This window comes from Colossoma macropomum, unplaced genomic scaffold (assembly GCF_904425465.1).
Source record: "Colossoma macropomum unplaced genomic scaffold, Colossoma_macropomum, whole genome shotgun sequence".
In the NCBI taxonomy this organism is placed as follows: domain Eukaryota; kingdom Metazoa; phylum Chordata; class Actinopteri; order Characiformes; family Serrasalmidae; genus Colossoma; species Colossoma macropomum.
In genome coordinates, this window is record NW_023494809.1 from 10987471 (window position 1) to 11008111 (window position 20641).

Genomic DNA, 20641 nt, shown 5'->3' on the forward strand with positions numbered 1-20641 from the left:
GGAGGAGAGGGAGAGCAAGAGATATAGAGAGAAAGACAGAGAGAGAGAGAGAGAGAGAGAGAGAGAGAGACACAGAGAGAGAGAGAGAAAAGGGTGGCAGTCGAATGTGTATGGCTAGCATGCTAGAAATAGGGCCAGCGTGCTAGAAATAAACACAACCTTCTGCGTCCCAGCCATTATTGGCATAAGCGAAATAAAAAGAGAGAGCTCTTGGCTATGAATGTTTATGTGTTTATGTATGTATATGTGACAGAGAGAAAGAGAGAGAGCAAACATCTCTGTAAAAATGGCTATGCTGTGCTGTGGAATTGTGGGCAATCACTGGCATGGTGCAGAAACACACCTGTGCAGTTGGATCTTCAGTGTGATCACATGGTACACGTCCTGCAACATGTCGGCCACCGTGGCATCGGGGGCGTCCGTCACGTAAGAAAGAGGGACAGGGTTCCATTTACCCACCTGAATCATACCTGAAACAGAACAAACAACATGTGAATGTTAACTGCAAAGTAGATTGTTTGCTATTCAAATTACTGTGAGTGAACAGTTTAAAACACATAACTACATACAAGGGATGCATGACTGAAATGGGCCAAGATTGGAATCGGTAAATTTTTGCTCGAAATGCGGTCATCGGCCAATTTAATATTTTTACTTTGGCCGATCTGTGTTGCATTTTTATGGCATAAATACCGTGAGTTCATTTGGGCTGCATTTGAATGCTGCTGCCACAAAAACACCAGAATGTGGTAGCATAATTATGCAGTACTCATTGTGCTAAGTAGAGGCTCAGTTGCCTCTTACCTTATTCTATTTCAGGTTATTTAAAAGCTAGGCAAATGTGGAGTTTTTAGTTTAAGAATTTTAAATGCCAGTTTAGTAAAGAATAATGTTGTTTATATTGTTACTTTGGCTAACAGAAAGTAGTGCAAATGTGTAAGTGCGTGTTCATTTAATCCAGTGTGAGCTTCGGGTTTAATATAAAAAAGAAAAGAAATCGTGAATAAAGAATGTAAAGAAATTAGAACTGGAATCAGCCATATAAATACACAATCAGGGCATCACTAGTGAATATGTATGTGCTTTCTGTTTGGTTAATTTTTACAATGTTGATGTGATGTGAAGTTTGTTTCAGTGTCATTTTAAAAGAAGAAAACTGAAGAAAACAAAAGAAAACAAACTATGTCAGGTTTGTGAGAAATAACTTCAGCACATAGTACCAGTCCCTGTGATACTGTGATATATTTGGAAAATATTCTGACACTTAATTTTATCAATGCCAACCAGCACTATGCTCAACCTAAACCAGGCCATCTGGAATGGTCCCATCTGCATTTCAGCATTTTCAAAAAATACACACAGCACTTGATCCACGTTGGTCGAGATAGTATTAACTACAAAAATCGCTATCGACTACTAAACCATAAGCAGACACAATCAGATGTGTCTCTCCCTCACCTCTGAAAGTGAGTCATGTTCAACAGCTTAGTGTGAACTGAAAAAAGCCCATCAGGCAGACGGACAGAAAACACAGCAGTTCATGACGGACAGCCTGTAAGGAATAACGGGCCGTGGGCCATAGCGCCTAAAATAGCCCTGGCTCCATAAAGAGAGCAATTAATGGCAGTGGAGGCCACCTCCACGCTGCAGCCCTATCGAGATGAGTGTGATTACTGTATGGAGCGGGGGAGGAGGGCGCGCACCTGGCCTCTCCGTTTTGCTCTGACCTCTTCTGACCTCAACTGGATCGACCCAGACATGGGAGTTAGGAGGTATCGGCATAAGCACTCTAAAACTCCATTTACATTTCGTCCCGCAGGCTGACTTAATAATTTCACTTACTTTATATTCAGGCTGTTTAACAACGCCAATTTTGCGGTATGATTTATATTTACTTACCACAAACCCTTTTCAAAGAACTGTCAGAAAAGCCAAATATTTGGATATTATATGACTGAAAACATGATAAATAAGGTATGTATGGAATGTATAGAAAAATGTATAGCCACATTTTAACTCTGTGGGTGTTTATTTAACACGTGATTTTGTGGTATGATGTACAGATACTTCAGAAAAAGTGAAAAAAGCTTTTGAAATGTCAGTCAGAAAAGCCAAATATTTGGACATCACGTGACTGAAAATGGTGTATATGCAGCACGCATGGATGTCGAACTAATGTAGAACTCTGCAGGAGTTTACTTAACACTGGTCATTTTGTGATATCAAGTAATTCGAGAGAAAACCTTATAAAATGCCAGTCAGTAAAGTTAAAATGTATATATTACCCAACAGAAAACATAGTATATGCTGTATGAGTGGATATCTGAAAGAAGCATATTAAATATTCAACGTGTAGAGAGAGTGCATGTGTGCGTGTGGGCATACCTTTAGCTTGGGCAGCAGAGCTGTGTGAGTAGCCCAGTGAGAGGAGAGCCATCTCAATCAGCTGATTGAAGAGCATGTCCTTCCTGACCAGCACAAACTCTGCATGCTCTTCTCTGCTGTCAAACTCTATAGGGTTCTCATAGTGCTCCACCACACAGAACACTGGCAGCATGTTACCTATAACACATGACACCGAACAGTAAGAACATCCTCAGAGGTTCTTATTCCACAGATGGCAAAAAGCATGGGGCGTTAAACTATATGTCATGTTATTATATTATAATTTTAACAGTGAGCTATAATGATACATACATATATATATATATATATATGAATCATTTTCTTACAATATATAAATACAGATATTAATAACTGTATACATACACATTACATTATATTCAGTCATACACAAAAGTTTGGGTGACCCTGGTCAAATTACATGTGTTTTGTTGATTTTCTAAGTAAAAATACACACATATTGCAGAAATTAACATACACAAAATGTGGCCTGTGCAAAAAGCTTTGCCGTATTTTACATTTTATGTCTTTCTCCCAACATGTTAAACTCCGCAAATAAACAAAAATATGCGTTACATGTAATTTGCCGGGGGGGAGGGATGTGTGTGGGGGTTCACACCTTTGCATACAACTGTATACTACAAAACAAAGAAACCACTAATTGATCACAATGCACTATTAAGCATTCCATTGCATTCTAGTGTATATAACATTAAAAGAGAACATGTATGTTGGAACTAATGTAAATGGATCTAATACGTTTGGCAGTGATTTCATTTCTGAAACTGGTTAGCATGCTCAGATGCAAAAAAACTCTTTAGGGGCTTCAAATGCTAATTTGCTGTTTAGGTGCTCTTGTCATGCTAGAAAAGTTCTCCTGCTAACTCCCTGTAACCCTCCCACGATGCTCTGTGGCAGCTCCGCCATATAGCCCCGAGGTTTACAAATCTGTGTAAACACTTCCCTACTATTAGGAAAAATGAAGAATCCTTGTCCAAAGCAGTCATGTGTTTGGGTTTACTGTGCAAATATCACTTAATACCAGCCAGCTGAAACACTCCACTGCTGAAATTTAGAGGAACTTGGAAGATCCATTAAATTTATTTTATTTAATACACAAGTATGGTTGTGTGAGTGTATGTGGGAGGAAGCAGGGAGTAATATTAAAGCACAACATCATAATCGGTTTGGTTCCGAAACCCAAGGTACGACCTTCCTGAGGATGCCAACATTTTCTGGCAACTAATCAATAAATAGGGTAATCACAAACAGATGCCAAAGAATGTGCTGAAGTGGGGATTTTCCATTTTTAATAGATAAAGATCTAACAATAAAGACTGCTGTGTAGGTTCATTTTGGGATCAATACATGCTTTGTTTGCTGCGAGCTGAGAAGAGCCCATGCTAAATATTATTCGGCGGAAACAATGCCTACTGCAGCCTCCAAAAGTTCAGCAAACACTCGTCAGAAGTTCACTGCTGCCTATCCTGAACAACGGAGGACAAGCAGGGGAGTTCAGAACAAACAGTGAGGATCACAATGTTACATCTAAAGCTAAATCACAAAGCTCATAGAAAAAAGAGCGCCACAATATCATTACCCAAGACTATCCTGACCTAACTCTAATAGAGGCATGCAACAATAGCGTAACAACTGTGGCTCATCTGAATTAAAAAGACGTCTGTGCAGTTCTGACAGAATGAAAAGAGCTGTAATACTGTAATAATGACATGGTAAAAAAGAGACCTTTTCTAGGAAACACCACTCCACTCTCCCTTCTCAGCATTAACTCTCAAAATGATGCAACATTGATGTATGTGTGACACTGAACAAAGCAGTATACTTACTAGCGTCACTAACGTACATGCATTTGTTTGCTTAAACTCTTAAGATCTGTCTGAACCTCAATTCCTCATTCTTAAAACCTCACACATTACATCTGACCTGAGTCAAGCATACAGTTTAATAATAACCAAATCATCTTACATTGTTTTCAATATGATTACAGAATAATAAGCACTGAAAAGAGTAATGCATTTACAGTGTTTTTTATTCAAATGAGTATACCATTTCCACAAGAAAAACACTGACTACATCAATGTAAATTTGTCTTTTACTTATCTTCGGCAGTAACTGTGTAGGAGTAATATATGTTATTAATGTGGAAATTAAGTACACATATGAATAAAGTAAACTTACTGAATCACTTTTGTTCACTGTGTGGACGTCCTTTAATGTTAATGGGTAAAAGAGCATTAAACACTAAAACACATGCCCGCACACATATGGGCTTCCCCAGGTGGCTCTCCTGAGTGGACAGGTTACACTCACCCCTCTTGTGGCAGGTTTTAAGCAGGTGCGTGGAGGATTTGAAGCTGGCTCCTGTTAGTTTGGCCCCGGTGCTGCCGAGGCGTGAGCGGCCCTGAGGGCTGCCGTTCTGCTCCAGTCTCGCCAGCTTGGCTGGAGGGGGCTTGGCCTCGCTCAGGCTGCTGACCAGCTCACAGTTCTCCTTCCCCAGGCAGGCGTCGCTGAGATGATCCATCGTGACTCAGCTCCACTGCTCACTTTCACCTGGGGATGGAAAGAAAGACCTCATGTTAGAAAGTGGACCCAAAAACGAGTGGCAGCTGATGAGACCCACACTTGCATTCTCATCTCTTACATTTGGCCTTTGCTCTATACATGTAAGTCTAATAGTTTTACTCCAACCCCCACAGAGCAATGCAAAACTTCCTGTTATACTGCTATGTCTCACACACTTCATAAGTCCTGAGTTACAGTTGTGTCTTATGCATGTAAAAATAACCTATACAAACAAGGTTATACATTAATGTATAATACAAAACAAATTAAACCTGATACAATAAATGACGCAAAACAAAATATACAAAACCTGCTATAATTTGTGCTGTATGCACAGGTCGATTACTAAAAATGAAAACAGATTAAATTAGCGCACATTTACAGCCACGAAGGATAAAACTAATTTTCTTTTCTTATAAATGTATGAAAATAGCCAGGACCTGTGTATTTCTGTATATGTGTGGGATTCCGGCTATATATTTAAGAGTAATAGATTAATTGCAGTTCCCACACAAAATATCCAGCAATTCTGCTAGTTCCTGCACATGAATGCACATTTCATGCACGCACGTCCCGAGCAATAACGCAGAAGAATAAGTTGTGAAGACGTGTATAGGATCGTATACATGTCTATCCTGTATATATACAGACATTTAGGTGTAATACATTAATAAAAATGTCCATACAATAATGTCAAACACCTAGCGGTTCTCCCAGGTCTTGCACATGAAGGTGCACTGGGTCCTGAGTGGCAACACACTGGAATCAGTTGTTTTAACACATCCTATAACTGTGTACAGTTATATCTTACACATGTGATATGTGAGATGTATGTGATTTGCTTTGAACATAAGCCCAACAATTATACCTACAATTCCTATGTGATAATGCAAAATTCTCACTGATTCTACTACACATTCTACTAAGTCCTGGGTGACAGCGCACTGGATTCAACTGTGCCTTAAGCATGTGAAGATATGCTACACAAACGATTTGGCACATTAATAAACGGTGCAAAACAAAATATACTAAACATGCTATAATTCATGCTGTATACATTAGGAGTACCAAAAAGTAAAAATAACAATTAAAATAAAATCTCTAAATCAATTACCTTAAGCCCCCTTAAAAATACAAATGCAACTTTACTGCTGACACATAAAAAATCCAGGGTTTAAAAGTGCATATTTGCTAGAGAAAAAGTCCCCAATCCAGGCTAATGTTACATGGCGTTTACAAGATTTCGTGCCATCACCATGTTCCCCATTTTTTAGAGCATGTATTATGAATGCCTGTCCCACTGCAGAATCCCATGTGGAGAGCAAACAAGCCAGTTTTTGTGCAAACGCATTAATTTGCAGAGGATTCCACTCCAGTGATCACTGCACCGTACAGCAAACCTTTCCACCGAGCACTAGGAGGACTGCGCAAAAAAAACATTCAGAGCACAAAATCACTTTATAGACTGATTGTCACTCTTTTAGGGAAGGCCCTTAAAAAAAGGATTAAAAGAGGATCATTAAATAGTTCTGCATAAATAGTGACATATGCACCTCTTTACTCCAGAGAAGGCAAAAAAAGAAAAAGAGAGGGGGCGTGCAAAGATTTTTCTTTTTTGTTTTGGCACTAATTGTTCCACAAAACTGGTGTTATTCAAATGTGTCATCTTTTGCGGGTTTGTTTAAATCACAAAACAAATCAGTGTAGGACGGGACAGGTGGTGTAACTCAGAGAAGTGCTTCTTCACAGTGAAACACACTGTCACAGTGAAAATGCAATTCTGCCGGGGCCTATTAACAACTTTTACCACTACGAGGCAAACATTAGGCTATAATCCAAAATATTAAAGCAGTAAATTCCAGTGAGTTTACTGTGGAATAAGTTTCAACCTACAGGGGATTATGGCTGTGCACAACAGCATTCTCATTCTTACGTCTGGGATAAAAAATCACCGACTCTGCTCACCAGAAACTTTTCATAACAACTGTTTATCCATTTATCTTGCGATGCAGAGGTGTAAAGTCATATTTCAGCGAGTATAAGGAGGGAACACAACACAACCAACAATAGTAGCTTATTAATCATGCCTGGAATTTAGTGTGGCCTCTATTTCTGTATATCTTCTGTATACAGTGGGGAAAATGGTGCTTTGAATTTGATCCCAAGGTGTAACACATGAATAAAATATACATTCTAGTGAAGCAGTGAAGTAAAATGACAACAGTGGTGCTCATGTAAGTGAAATCACTTGACACATTTGAATTAAATAGTCAAAGCGTGTATAGAACAAAAGAGGAGGCAGAGAAGGAAAAAACAATCACATAGCATGTACAATCATGCAAAAGTGAATGACGGCTTGAAAAAAAAAAGAAAAGAAAACATGACAAGCGTGAAAAAAACTCACCAGGAAAAAACTGGAAAGCATATAAAGGGGCGTCTGGGTGAACAGCGTCTTGCAAGTTTAGTTGAGGAGGAGGAAAACTTTAGCGTTTGATGCTGCTCTGGCAGCCCTTGTTCTAACCGGGGATCGGTCAGTCCTTTGGTTGGAAATTCTCCGCTTTCTTAACGCTGGACGACTGCGCGGCGTTTACGTGCATGATATAAGACCGTGCTAACGCGTAAACAGGCTGAAAGTGCGCTGTCCCGGGCGATGAAGCTGATCTGATCTGATGAAACGATGGCAGACAGCGAGCTGGAATGGAGCTCCGAGTCTTTAGCTGGTAGTTTTTCACCGGGCTAATGCTGCTGCTGCTCGGGCTGAAAGTGAGCCTCCCTCGGTCATCGCCGCTTCACCGAGGCTGCTTCGTGTGCTTCTCGGTCCGCGTGAAGAACGAACGGTCTCGCGACGGTGTGTGCCTGTATGAGCGCGAGCGAGCGAGGCTTTAAAAGTGCGATGTGCTTCTGCTCGTCGTCGAAGGCGAATGAAGGCGTGTGTGTGTGTGTGTATGTGTGCGTGTGCGTGCGTGTGTGTGTATGTGTGTGTCAGAGCCGCATGGCCGCTTCCCCCCTCCGCCTCTCACGCGGCTCTTCGGCTCGTTCAGCTCGCGCCCGGACCGTTTCTCTCCCTCGCCCTCTCTCTCTCTCTCTCTCTCTCTCTCTCTCTCTCTCTCCCCCTCCCTCTCTCCCTCCCCCTCCTCCTTCTCTCTCTCTCTCTCTGTCCCCATTAAATTATTAGTTGTATTGACTCATCACTCCCCTCCCCTCCGCTCCGCTCTGCCTTTTTTCTTGCTCTCCGTTTGAGAAACAAAAATGCCCGATAAAAAAATAAAAGCGATTTCAAGCGGATTTTCGAGCCGACGAGGAAAAAATTAAAAAGCAAATATGGAAATAAAAAAGCAAGCAAGGTAGAAAGAAGGCAGAAGGGGGCGGGGGGCGGGCTGGAAGGGGTGGGGGGTGCGCGCGCGGATGATTTCCGGGCTGTGCGCGCGCGTAGGAATTTTTAATCAGCTTGATTAGAGTGAAGCGGCTGCGCGCGCGCGCACGACGAGGCGCGCGCACACAAACATTCGAAACATTTCGCGTATTATTTCCAAAGCGCGCGGAGCACGACGCAAAGAACGCACGCTGGGGTAAAATATTCACAAATAGGGCCGCGCAGCTAGAACAGAGCGCCTGGAAACGCACGAACGAATAAAATAAAATGAATGCAGGTAAATAAAGAGAAGATTTATCAAATCTCCTCCTCCCTCCTTCTCTCTCTCTCACTCTCTCTCTCTCTGCTGTGCCTTTTTCTGTCGCCAGACAGTGAGCGAATGCCTGCTGCACTTTAACACGAGCCCAGTGGCGTATTATCTGTGTTTACTGTTGATTTCTCAGCAATGCAGCGCGTGCGGAGGGCTTTATTTTGTCATTTCTAATGAGTTGAGCGCCGTAGTGTTGCAGTCGGGGCTGCATCAGCCGCTGGCAGCAGAATAGGTGTGAGTCCTCAGGGATTCAGGATGAGCCTGAGAGATTCACAGCAGTTACTGATTCACAAAAAAAGGAAAGAAAGGTGGAGAAAAGCTGTGCTCTCGTGCCTAACAGGACTTGCGATGGCTGCTGGTGTGTGTGTGTGTGTGTGTGTGTGTGTGTGTGTGCTCCTCTTCCGTGTACGGATACCGAGTAGGAGAGCCGTGCAGACAGAGCAGGTGGAGGAGAAACAACCAATTTCTCCACCAAAACAATGCCGCTCGGCCGCAGAATATGAATAACAAACAGCATCCAGTCATAATAAAGCGCGCGTGAGGGGATAAATGAACCCTTAACAGAGTCTAGAAGCACAAATTACACTTTAACTCCACTCTTTACCAGATTAAACAGACTCAAAGTTTCTTGTAGTTCAAAGACTGCGTTCATTCACTCATTATATTATTCTAACATGCCTATTAATATGCCTACTCTAATCTGTTCTTCTGTATTCACTGTAACAAAAACTTAAAACGTAATGAAAGCATTGTGTTTAATACAGTAAAGGTAAGTAATAATGTTTAGATGATATTGTGAAAGTGTGCAGTGTTATATTAATCACATTCCTATTCTTTTCAAATCTGCTCTGTTCACTGTATGCAGTAAGCATTTTACTATAATGTACAAAATAGTTACATTGCAATGGCATATTTATAGATTATATATTACATGTTTATGAAAGTATTGTGTTTACTAGCAGTAGTGTTCGTCATTCACTATAGGTCTGGGATACAGTAATACAGTGCATACTGTATGGTTGATATATTGTAATAGAGTGTTTATTAACAGATGAGAATTGAAAGTGTGTGCCACAATACATTATTCAAATATTCCTTTTCTATTCTAAATTATACTGTTCATTGTACACAATAGATATTGTTGTAATGTACAAAATGATATTTTGCAAATTATGTTTATACAATACAAATGACATGTTTATGAACATGTAGTGTTTACAATACCTGAGATATTGCAGTAGTGTTTATCAATCACAGTAGGTCTGGGATATAGCAATACAATGTTTAGTACTATATGGCTGACATATTGTAATACAGTTACAGGCTGTTTATTAACAGCCAAGAATTTGAAAGTGTGCACTGCATTACATTATTCAAATATTCCTATTCTATTCCAATCTATTGTGTTCACTGTATACGGTAGACATTGTTGTAATGTACAATAATAACACATTGCAAATTATGTTTATACATATTTATGAAAGTGTGGTGTTTACTATGACATATAGCAGTTTAGTCTTTATCACTATAAGACTTGGACGTAGTAATACAGTGCAGTGTTTATTATTATGTGGCTGAGAAATCATAATACAGTTTATTAACAGCTGAGAATATGTGCATTGTATTATGTAAATATTCCTATTCTATTTTAATCTACTAATCTGTTTTATTATCTCAGGTCGTAATGTACAAATAATGATCAAAATAAAAACACTAAAAACAATAAAAACAAAAGTTCATACATTATTACATTTTCATGAAAGCCTATTGTTTAATATGACAGATATGAAATCACATGGCTGAGATATAGTAGTATTGAGATATTGAGATACTGTAATACAATCTTTATTAACGGCTAAGATTGTGAAAGTGCGCTCCGCAAAATATGTAACATGTCATGCTAACAAAGCCACTGATATTAGAGGTGTAGAAAAGTTATCAGATCCAAGTGGCCCTATGGAACAGGAAACCCACCAGCACTGCAAAAGCACACAAACTCTCTGCAAAGCTCATAACGAGATGACCTGTGATTTCTGAAAATATAATTCATAAAACATAACTTCGTCCAGGAGTGGTGTGGAGTGTGAAAACACTGCAGAGATGGTGAGCACTCGACCCAAATGTAGGCCGACCTTAGAGCGTTCGGCGTTTAGATCGTTCCGAGTTTACGTCTCTTGCGCAAGGCCTTTTTACAGCTCGCGCTCCGACGTGAGGGTTGAAAATACAGTGTATTTCCGGCGCTGACAAATTTGCACGTAGCTTACTTCTTACTCTCTGGGGGTGCGAGCTTGCAAACTAGTGGTGGGTGGCAGAGCCAAAATAGCTCCAAGACAGTGGCGCAGGAACTAAAACCCAAATGGGCAACTAGGTGATACTGTAAACAGACAAAGAAAAGTCTGTGAAAACAGGGCCTAGGAAAAAAAAACACATACGGCTGCCTGCAAACATGTTGGACTTAAGAAATGATAATTAGCACCACCCAACATGGTATTTGCCTTGAGATTTATTTATTTTTTCCCCACACACGTTATTTTCATTATGCTCAGCTGTTTAAGTACAAACCGTTAGCATTGCACAGCCCTTGTTTATCAGTCACTTAGAGGTTCGTTTCGGCATCCATAAGCTGTAAAGCTGCGGCTCTTTGTGTGCGTGTTTTTTTTCCCCCGCCAAGCCGTCTGCTTTATTCGCCCGAACCTAATGTACAGGCAGAGGTAGGCTGATGTGGTGGCCATGTTGAAATGCGCCACAGAAGCTTTAATATCCACTGTTGCCCGTCCAAGACCATCACACAGCTTCGGCCGGCCTTGCCAGGAGGGGCCCGACTCTGCCAACAGGTGCTGACACTGCCAAGATCCCTGGCACACATGCATAATACACGCACACGCTCCCCAACAGCACCTTCCCTGACATCCAGAAGGGCACAGAGCTTCAGAGTGCGCCGGTGATTTGATCAGCCGTGATTATTATTTAACACTCAATTATCTAGTAGAGAGCGTATAACAAAATGTAAAATATAAAAGGCCAGTTTCTCCAAGCTGTTCATTCACGCCAACAACAAACGATTGGTGCTGGTACAGGCTTAGTTAACGCATCAGGTAGACTTGCTTATTGAAAGAAAGCAGTGTGATCTTTCCACATAAGCCACCTTGATTCTGACAGATCGCTACACTTACTGAAATTTTTTATAGCATAATAATCACGCTAGGTATTACAGTAAGTCTCTCAAATCAGAGATTACATTATTGGATGCTCAGTCTTGCTCCCTGCAATGTAGCCGACGATGATTCAGTTAAGTCTTTAGTTTTCTGTCAGCTCATGTTACAGTAAGCCCTTAACATTTAAAAACTTGCAACTAGCGTGCACTCTTGCTGTTTCTCTTAAAGTCATTACATGATACACCATCACAAATGAAGCATCATTTTAATTTTATGGAGCCCCAAAAAGTCAGAAATGTTAAAATCTCCCACTATTATTTGCATCTGCATAAGGCAGTTTGCATTTCAGCATGCTTAAGCTTTGGAATGCTGCACATTTGCATGAACACTTTGTTTAATTTGGTTTAAAATGTTCAGCTTTGTCCTCTGCTTCACCCTCCCCTATGTGCGCAACCTGAAGTTTGGGCTTAGTTAGAAATGCACATGGCAGAGAATCAGTACAGCATACAGTAAATCAGTGACGGAAACAGTTTCTCATCCAGACCCCTTTCACCAGCGCTGTCCTGATCGCTTGTGTAGGCGTTGTTTTGTCTCGGCGTTCGCCAGTTCTGCGACGTTAAATGTGCATTAACGTGATTATTGGAGCTTGCGTTATAAATCAGGGCCAAGTGTATCTCGGCAGTTTGATAATGTAACCAGCATGGGGTAGAGTCATCACTGCCCACTTCGCTCTCTCTCTCTCCGCGAGGCTTCTGCACGCTGATAGAGCCAAATATACTGGATATCAAATTCAGTATTGTAGTTTGACATGCATGTCTTTGCTTAAAGGAACGCTCCAGCATTTTTCAAGCTAATTTCTATCTGCCGTATCTGTAGCATGCAGTTGATTACCATGGACAGACGTTTTCCTGTACTTAGGAATAAACAGAAAACCCATTAATTCAAAACACACTTATAATAGAAGCCAGTGGGCAGGTGCTTCAATATGTATAGTGTCAACGAGTTCTCAGTTCTTTTACTAAGCACGGGAAAATGTCAACATTACTGTCTATGGTATGCGCTACAGAGATTACTTGAAAAACACTGGAGTATCCCTCTAATAATGTATATGGCGCACTGCTATGGATGGTCCTCATACACTGTGCAGGCCTAATTTGCAGAATGTTCAAAAATAAAAAATGTATTACTTCCCAATTGCTATATATGCAGTCACAAAATTGGATGAGAGTGATGCAGCTACCTAGTCTCTTCTCTCTCTCTCTCTCTCTCTTAGTGCAGACAGATTCCCTTCATGGACTAAGCCTGTGATGAGCACTGTAAAAAATCCCCTTGTGGCTTTTTACTGTCTAAACGTGTGCCAGTCTGAGTGTGTGTGTATGTGACTGTGTTGAGTAAGTTAAAGGTACGGCACTGTCCCGAGGTTTGGCCGCAGCAGTTATGTTTCCACAGCTAAACATTTAAACCACAAAAAGGGCCCTGCTCTCCACCGCCCCCCGCAGGAGCCCGTATTAATGATTTAAAACCAATTATTCCCTCTCGGCACATGATGAGAGAGAGAGAGCCTCTTTATCTGCTCATTCCCCCCTTGTTTATTCCTCCTGCTTTTATCAAATTATAAAACAAATTAGTCAGAGAACAATCAACTAACATCAGTTTCAAGGCCTTGGAAATGACTTTTCTGTCACTGGTGCAGGGGCAGTATCACATGATCGAATAATTAGACCTCTAATTCCTGCCTCGTGGATTGCAACGTATCAACGATTAATAGAGTAAAAGAGACAGGGTGGTGTGTGTGTGTTTGTGAGTGAGAGTGTGTCGCTGTGACCCTTCGGAAGATTTCAACTGAGAAAGACAGTCGTTGGGAAATAAATTTGTGTGGATGGCATTCCTTTGAATCATATTGAATATTTGTGATATATTTTTGATACTTTTTTTTTTGATTGACTTGATTCAAATAGATTATATATCTAATCTAATTATCTGAATTGATTCAAAATTAGCCATTGCAGAGTGATATGCAAACTTAAATGCAAATAATAAGAACTAAATTACGGCTCTTCTGATTATAATAAAACTCAGGCCATTTCAGAGAGAATGTATGGACAGTCGTTGCCAAAACAGCTGAAAAAGAACAAGATGTCATTTCTTATCATAACGTCCTGCCCTTATATGCCTACATGCCCTGTGTGAAAGTTTCAGAGCATATGTCTATATATTACCCCGCGTGAGGCGTGAGGACCCCGAAACCTTTAGCTGAACTTTCAGGCCAACCGGTTTACAGGCCTTACTTCGAAAGAAGAACTTTATCGATACTTGTCTTGTTCTTATTCTCTCCTTTTTTTGTTTGCCTGACTGATCAAAGCATTTGTCCTCTGTGAGGCTGGAGAACATTGCACATGCAAAGATTTGAATAGTCCTCACTGCAAGCTAATCTGTGTCTCTCTAAATCTCTTTCTCTGTCTCTGTGCGCGTGTACGCAAGCGCATGTGCTGCAAAAAAGAATATCTTTTTAAATTGTTTCTTTGGAAATATGTGGGTGGGTATTAACAACCTGATCTTTTGCAGCGTGCGCATCCGTCAGATGCACACTCTTCTCTTTCTGTTCCTTCAACCAGAACAAAGGATTCGAGAAAACCTACACAGATCGGATAACGACAAGCATAGAAATAAGAGACAATGGCGAGAGATCAAAAAACATATGGACGGCCTAAATTTAGGTTATCGAAATTTAAGAAGTTGAAGGTCCCGCTAAGCGCGTCTTCCAAATTCTATTAGGGATGGTACTGCATAACATGATAACATTGCTATTCCGATTTTACACATATTTCATCAAGTCTAACCATGGCAAAATCGACATGACGCACTTTTGCAGTTTTGTGTTCTGTTAGTATGTAGCGATGATTCCCCAGTCTGCATATGAAAGGGGCCGGAGATAAAAAAAGAAATGCAGCGCTTCAGGAATAAAACATAGACTAGAGATATTTACACTCACGTGCACGGCCGTCAAGTTGGTTAAACGTGCTGAGGCAGAGCAGCCCCGTCCAAAAAGTTGGAAAATGTGGCAAAATTAACCCCAAGTCTGAAACTGCACATTAAAAAAATGCGTCTGGGGTGGTATGTCTGTAATTGCCAGCCTTTTTACATTTTTGACTCAGAGCCCAGGAATGCACAAACAATGCCTATTAAGATCCCATTCATTATTATTATTTTCTTTTCTTTTTTTTTTTCAAACTGGTCTCAGCTTGTCATCAAAAAGCCTTCATTATTACCCTTCTTCTCTATTAGGAATCATAAGAGTGATTTTCCAAAGGAGGTGGAATCTCCAAACTGCCACATATCTTTAAAAAAAAAAAGAAAGAAAAGAAAAAAAGACGAGACAGGCACCTTACTGGCGACAGTCTAATAAATACATGCGCTGGCAGCTAAACAGGTATTTACTGGGCTCCAAACCACAAGTATAATTTCACTCTTTGCTGAGCTGTTATTTCACTGCAGCGTTCATTATGGCGGTGGTAAAGACGATGAATGGTTTTACCCTAGATATCAGTCTCGCCTTCCCAAGCAAACCAAAAACACAGACAGACCAACCAGGATGTTCGCGTTAATGTACCTTGGGCTGGGGAAATTCTGGAGCCCCCTGAAGCCTGCACAGTTGGGCTCCTTTTGTTTTCCCTCCTCCCGTGGAAAAGGGAGGCGACTGAAACACGGATGAGTTGAAGCCCTGTCATTTATAAGGGGACAAACCAGGTGTGACAGAATGGAAATAATTCATCAAGGACTGGATGGTTTGATTATGCTCTGAGGTGCTTTTCTCCCTCACCTCCAACCCACTGATGCACTGGGTGGGTTAATTGGTCTCAAAGGGTCTGAGGATATATGTTGTTTCACTCTCTCGCCCTTCCTCTCACTCTCGCTCTACTGTTCAGTCATAGCAGCATGTACATCTTTTGTAAAGAATCAAACCGCTGCGCTCTGACCACCCTCGCTGACGCAGCTTCACTCTTGCCTTGTGCAAAGTCGTGCTGTCTGACAATTTGGAGGCCAATTAAGCAGGAATCTTACGCTGAGATGTGGCCTGATTGAGGGTGGGGTGGGGGGCTATTGGCTTGTTTCTGAATCTCTAAACACACTTTGACTTCCTGCAGTTACTGGCAAGACTTCAGCATGCACTACTTTCATTTTAGGGGACTGATATAGTGACCTACATGTGCCCCAAGTTCACAAATACACACATGCAAACATTCTGCTATTTAAACAGACAAAGGAGGCTGTACTCAATACAGCTCTATGACAGTGCAATGTATCAGAACTGTATTCTTAATATTTCAATATTATATGTGATCTTAACAATACTCATATCATCAGTCATAATTATTCTTCACTAATTTAAATCATTTAGTGACAAAACTTTGACTTGCACTACTTTCATTTTGAAAGACTGATTTACTGACCTATGCAGGCCCCAAGCGCAAAAACATAGTCCTGTCCAAGAAGGCAGGAGTCATAATAAAGCGTAATAAAGCCATATAATACAACTATGTGAATTCAAACACTTCTATCAGTGGAGTCTTGCTTTCTTTTAAAACACAATGCATATGTATATTTCTCTGATTTAAAACAGTTGCTGGTAAGTCTTTGACGTGCACTGTTTTCATTCTAAGGGACTAATATACAGGCCTATGTGCACCTAAGCACACACATATACAAATATACATATATCAACTGCTGTCTGTAAAATATGTCCATATGTAAGGCTGGGTCCAATATTGTGCCATGGATTAAATTCTTAAAACTATGGCTATTTGTTCTTCACTGATTTTTAAAACAGTGTTCTTCTTATTTAACCTATCAGGTCTTTTTTCCACATCTATCAGCTATTATATGGCAAATAGAACCGCATTACGTAATTAAGGGCCTGCCAATTTCAACCCTTAATAAACTACCTTAGAGAAGGAATAACCTGTATGAAGCCTGTATTCTTCCAGTCTTTATTAGAACACATTCCTCTGTTCATTAGCCTCGTGGCGAGTGACTCAGGGAGATCTGTATCTCTTTATGCAGAGCCGGCTATCACTGTAACGATCACAGTGGCAAGTGTGAAAATGAGGTTAAGTCATGCCAATAAGGAGGGTTAACCTGTTTGAGTCGAGATCAAGGAGATGGGACCGGTTTCACATTAACAAGACTGTATAGATGAGGACCACAAAAAAGAGAGAAGAAAAACAAAATGAGAAGAAGACTAAGAGCAACAGAAGGGGAATTAACGCTCATAATAGTGCCTTTGATCTTAAACAGCACTTACAAGAATTGGCAGTGGCAGTGACAGGAAGAGCTCTGTGGCTCTGTTCTGCGAAATAGTGACCAGACAAACCGCGCTAATTCTACCCGAGGAGAACAAAATCACCTGAAGAACAACAACCTGAAATTGTCACCTCGCTCACTGAGCTAAAAAAAAGAAAAGAAAAGAAATGAGCGAAAGGTGAAATGGTGCAGACAGTACACTGTGCACTAGTTTTTTTTTCCGTACTGCTCAAGATAAACAATGCTTCTTAAACAATGTATCTTAAGCCTTTCAATTTAGTTTACACCTCAGTAAAAGATGAATGTCATTTTTAAATGAATTCTAGGCTTTCAGGGTAAGATATACCTGCATACACTGCTTCAGCAAGGGCAAAAATGTACTGTGTTTGTGCTTGTACAGTACATATCAAATTCACGTTTCATATTCATATCACACTTCAGATTTTCTCTCAGTCTGTATATATTGCTACAGCTGAAATAGTCACCTAAAATCAGCTTGTTTCCAGTGCAAAAATAAACTGATTTTATGTCTGCACTATTCTCACACATTCAGTAGCTGTGTGGTTATGTTGCTTCAGCAATGCAGGCATAATCTTTAACTATAATAAAAAATGAAATGACTTTGTGCCTGTGCCATGAGCACCAGTCACCTGAACAGTTAATATATCATATTAATTTCAGGACCTGTTTGTGTATGAGTTGCTTCAGTAGTGCAGGTATAATCTTTAACTATAATCATCACGTTTCCAGGGCAAAAACAAACTGACTTTGTGCCTGCTCCAGCCGCACCAGCAACTTGTACAGTACATACATCAGACGTATGACCGTTAAATGAGACTTGAAGTGTGTAAGACACTAAAAAAAAAGTGAAGGTGCCCACTCATCCCTCAGACCGCACTTCCATTTCCAAGAAAAGAACTGCGGGATGGAGCCATATCCCGGAGCGATGCTTTCTCTACGCATGCATTTTCAGCATCCATCATCAATTGAATCTATGTATAGTTGTATATACGTGACAGCTGTCGGAAGAGGGTGGACGGCTAGATTTAACTTAGACAGAATAAGGTCTGGGTGACAAAGTCTGTCTGTTTATCACAGTTATGCAAGTTTGAAAGGGATCACAGACGGACACATGTGGACAAGATATCTGCATTTAATTTAAAAAAAGAAAAAGAAAAACAAGGTGTAGAATCTACATCCTACAAAAGATGAAGACCAAAATATAGTGGTCTGTGAATCAAACAATTGTGTCCAGAGTATAAAGGCCAATTAATTTTGTACACAGACTTAACTCATAAGCTCAATACTTGCATGGATTTTTTTCTTTTATACTGACAGTCTGTCCTTTTGCATCAGATTTTACACATCCACCAGGAAAATCCCACAGACGTGGTGCTGTCAGTTCACCTAGCACCAAGTTTTTGGCAAACGTGGACCAAATATGAGGAGAACAGCACGAATCATGAATTGTTTAACTGCCTTGGTTGTGAAGAGAAGTGTTTAAGAATTGAGTGCATACCTTTTTTCCTGGCCTTATCTATTCTTTATCAAGTGATTGATGAAAGAGGACAGCAAAAGGATGTGACAGTGAGTTATGAAGGCTCATCAATAATACAGGGAGCTTGTTTTTGGAGCAGGTGCTGTTGTAGCTGCTAAGTTGTGAAGGTTTTCAGTCATGCAGGTCATTGAATTGGCTAGTAGTAACTTAGTGAGTGACGTTTGAGTGGCCTGTGGTAAAATGCCTTTAGGATTAATACACTCTTAAAAAAGACGGTTCTTTAGTGAAGGCAATGGATCTATTTAGAACCATAAGTTACATAAAGAACCATTTGCATGCTTAAACGGTTCTATGCATGGTGAAACTGTTCTTCAGATTGATTGGGAATGTGTTGAATATGGTTCTACATAGAACCTTTTTGAAAGTGCTTCTCTATAGCACCAAAAAGGGTTCTTGTGTCGTTACAAGCTTAACATCGTATCACTAACAGAACCAAGAACCATTTTCAGAAAGGTTCTACACAGAATCACATTCAACACAGTCTCCCTCAGTCAGATAAACAATTTCACCATGCAGAGAAGCATTTAAGCATTAAGTGGTTATGCACAGACCTCATGGTTCTAAACAGCACCATTTTTTACTAAAGAACCCTTGGAGAACCGTCTTTTTTTAAGAATGCACTACAGGTAAGCCGCCTTACCAATAACTTAAACGTTAACGGCAACATTTACCTCAGAGAAGTCAGCACTCACCTCGTTTTTGCGTTGTTTTGCTCTCTTTTCTTTCTCCTTTCTCCCATCCAAAGTGAAACCAGCTCGTCTCTCTTCGTTCTTCCCACCTTGACAGGTTCGAAAAAAGCGAGAAAAGTCCTTCAAAATGAACAAAACAAACGAAAAAGACGCGCACAGACCCTGACAAACAGCGAGCGTTACGGGGTCGCTAACGGTCAACGCGCGCGCACACGTCAAATCGCTTCTAGAATTCTTTTTCAAAACACAAAAAGTTGGGAGGCGCGCGGCAACGCGGCGCGAGAAATGCGGGCAGCGCGGGACCTGCGGTCCGGGATAGAGCTGAAGGAGTGGGAGGGGGAGGAGGAGGAAGGGGGTGTAGGGGGGGTGCAGAAAAGGGGGGTGAGAAGTAGGGGGGAGGTGGGGGCAGGTATAAAAAGCGAACCGCCCCGTCCCCGCCTCGACTCGCTCTCTCGCTCTTTCACGTCTCCTCTCGCTCGTGCCCCACTTTGATTTCGCTCGTGCGGCGTCCTACCACTCTCTCCAGGGAAACAGAACGCTGTGGTGTTTTTTTTCCACGCCCGTATTCCATCAAGCCCCGCCCCCTCCCGCGCTGGGATTGACTACAACAGGCAGAGCCGCTTGTAATGATGAACTACTTAGCCAATCACAGCACAGGGGGGCGGGGTTTGTCGGAAAGCGGGTGGGGAAGAAAAAAGACATCCTTGAATATGAGCTGCTGGGCAGGAGACGGGATACAGCCAGCGCGAGCGCAGGAAGCGAACTTTTTGTCTGCGTCCAAAACCGTGTAGTACCAAAATAAACAGTGCGTCAAAACAGCACATCAATCATACACGGCGCCATTCATTATTATAGTACCTACAGTATGTACAGTGTAGTATACACACTTCTTCAAGGGTTCTTTAGTAAAGGCAGTGGTTCTGTATAGAACCATGAGAGCTATGTGGAACCATTTCATGCTTAAATGGTTCTCTGCAGGGTAGAAATGGTTTGGTGTGTTGTATATGGTTCTATATATAGAATTTTTTTTGAAAATGGTCCTATATAGCACCAAAAGGTGTTCTTCCATTATTACGTTGTCAAGCTTGTAACAACAGAAGAACGCTTTTTAATGCTATCTAGAACCCTTTCCAAAAAAATTCTATATAGATCTCGTGGCTCTAAATAGAACCATTCTTCTTACTAAAGAACCACTGCAGAACTATGCTTTTTAAGAATGTGTTGTATAGTATAGTAAAATGTGTGTTTTGGACATACATCAGAATACCA

At 40.9% G+C, this 20641-nt stretch overlaps 1 protein-coding gene across 7 annotated transcripts in view; it reads right to left on the bottom strand.

Moving 5' to 3' along the window:
- Nucleotides 1-19880, bottom strand: part of LOC118798847 (DNA-binding protein SATB1) — a 62395-nt gene extending 42515 nt beyond the window's left edge. For 2 of the 7 annotated variants that reach the window (XM_036558428.1, XM_036558429.1), the window contains exons 1-4: nucleotides 19376-19880; nucleotides 4735-4974; nucleotides 2386-2562; nucleotides 344-470 (exon numbers count right to left, since the gene is read on the bottom strand). In XM_036558428.1, coding sequence (XP_036414321.1) covers nucleotides 344-470; nucleotides 2386-2562; nucleotides 4735-4945 — 515 coding nt within the window. In that variant the 5' untranslated portion in view covers nucleotides 4946-4974; nucleotides 19376-19880. Of the gene's footprint in view, nucleotides 1-343; nucleotides 471-2385; nucleotides 2563-4734; nucleotides 4975-7390; nucleotides 8274-19375 lie in introns of those variants that run through there. The other 5 variants (XM_036558426.1, XM_036558425.1, XM_036558430.1 and 2 more) reach the window with 3 other exon arrangements.
- Nucleotides 19881-20641: the final 761 nt, after the last annotated feature.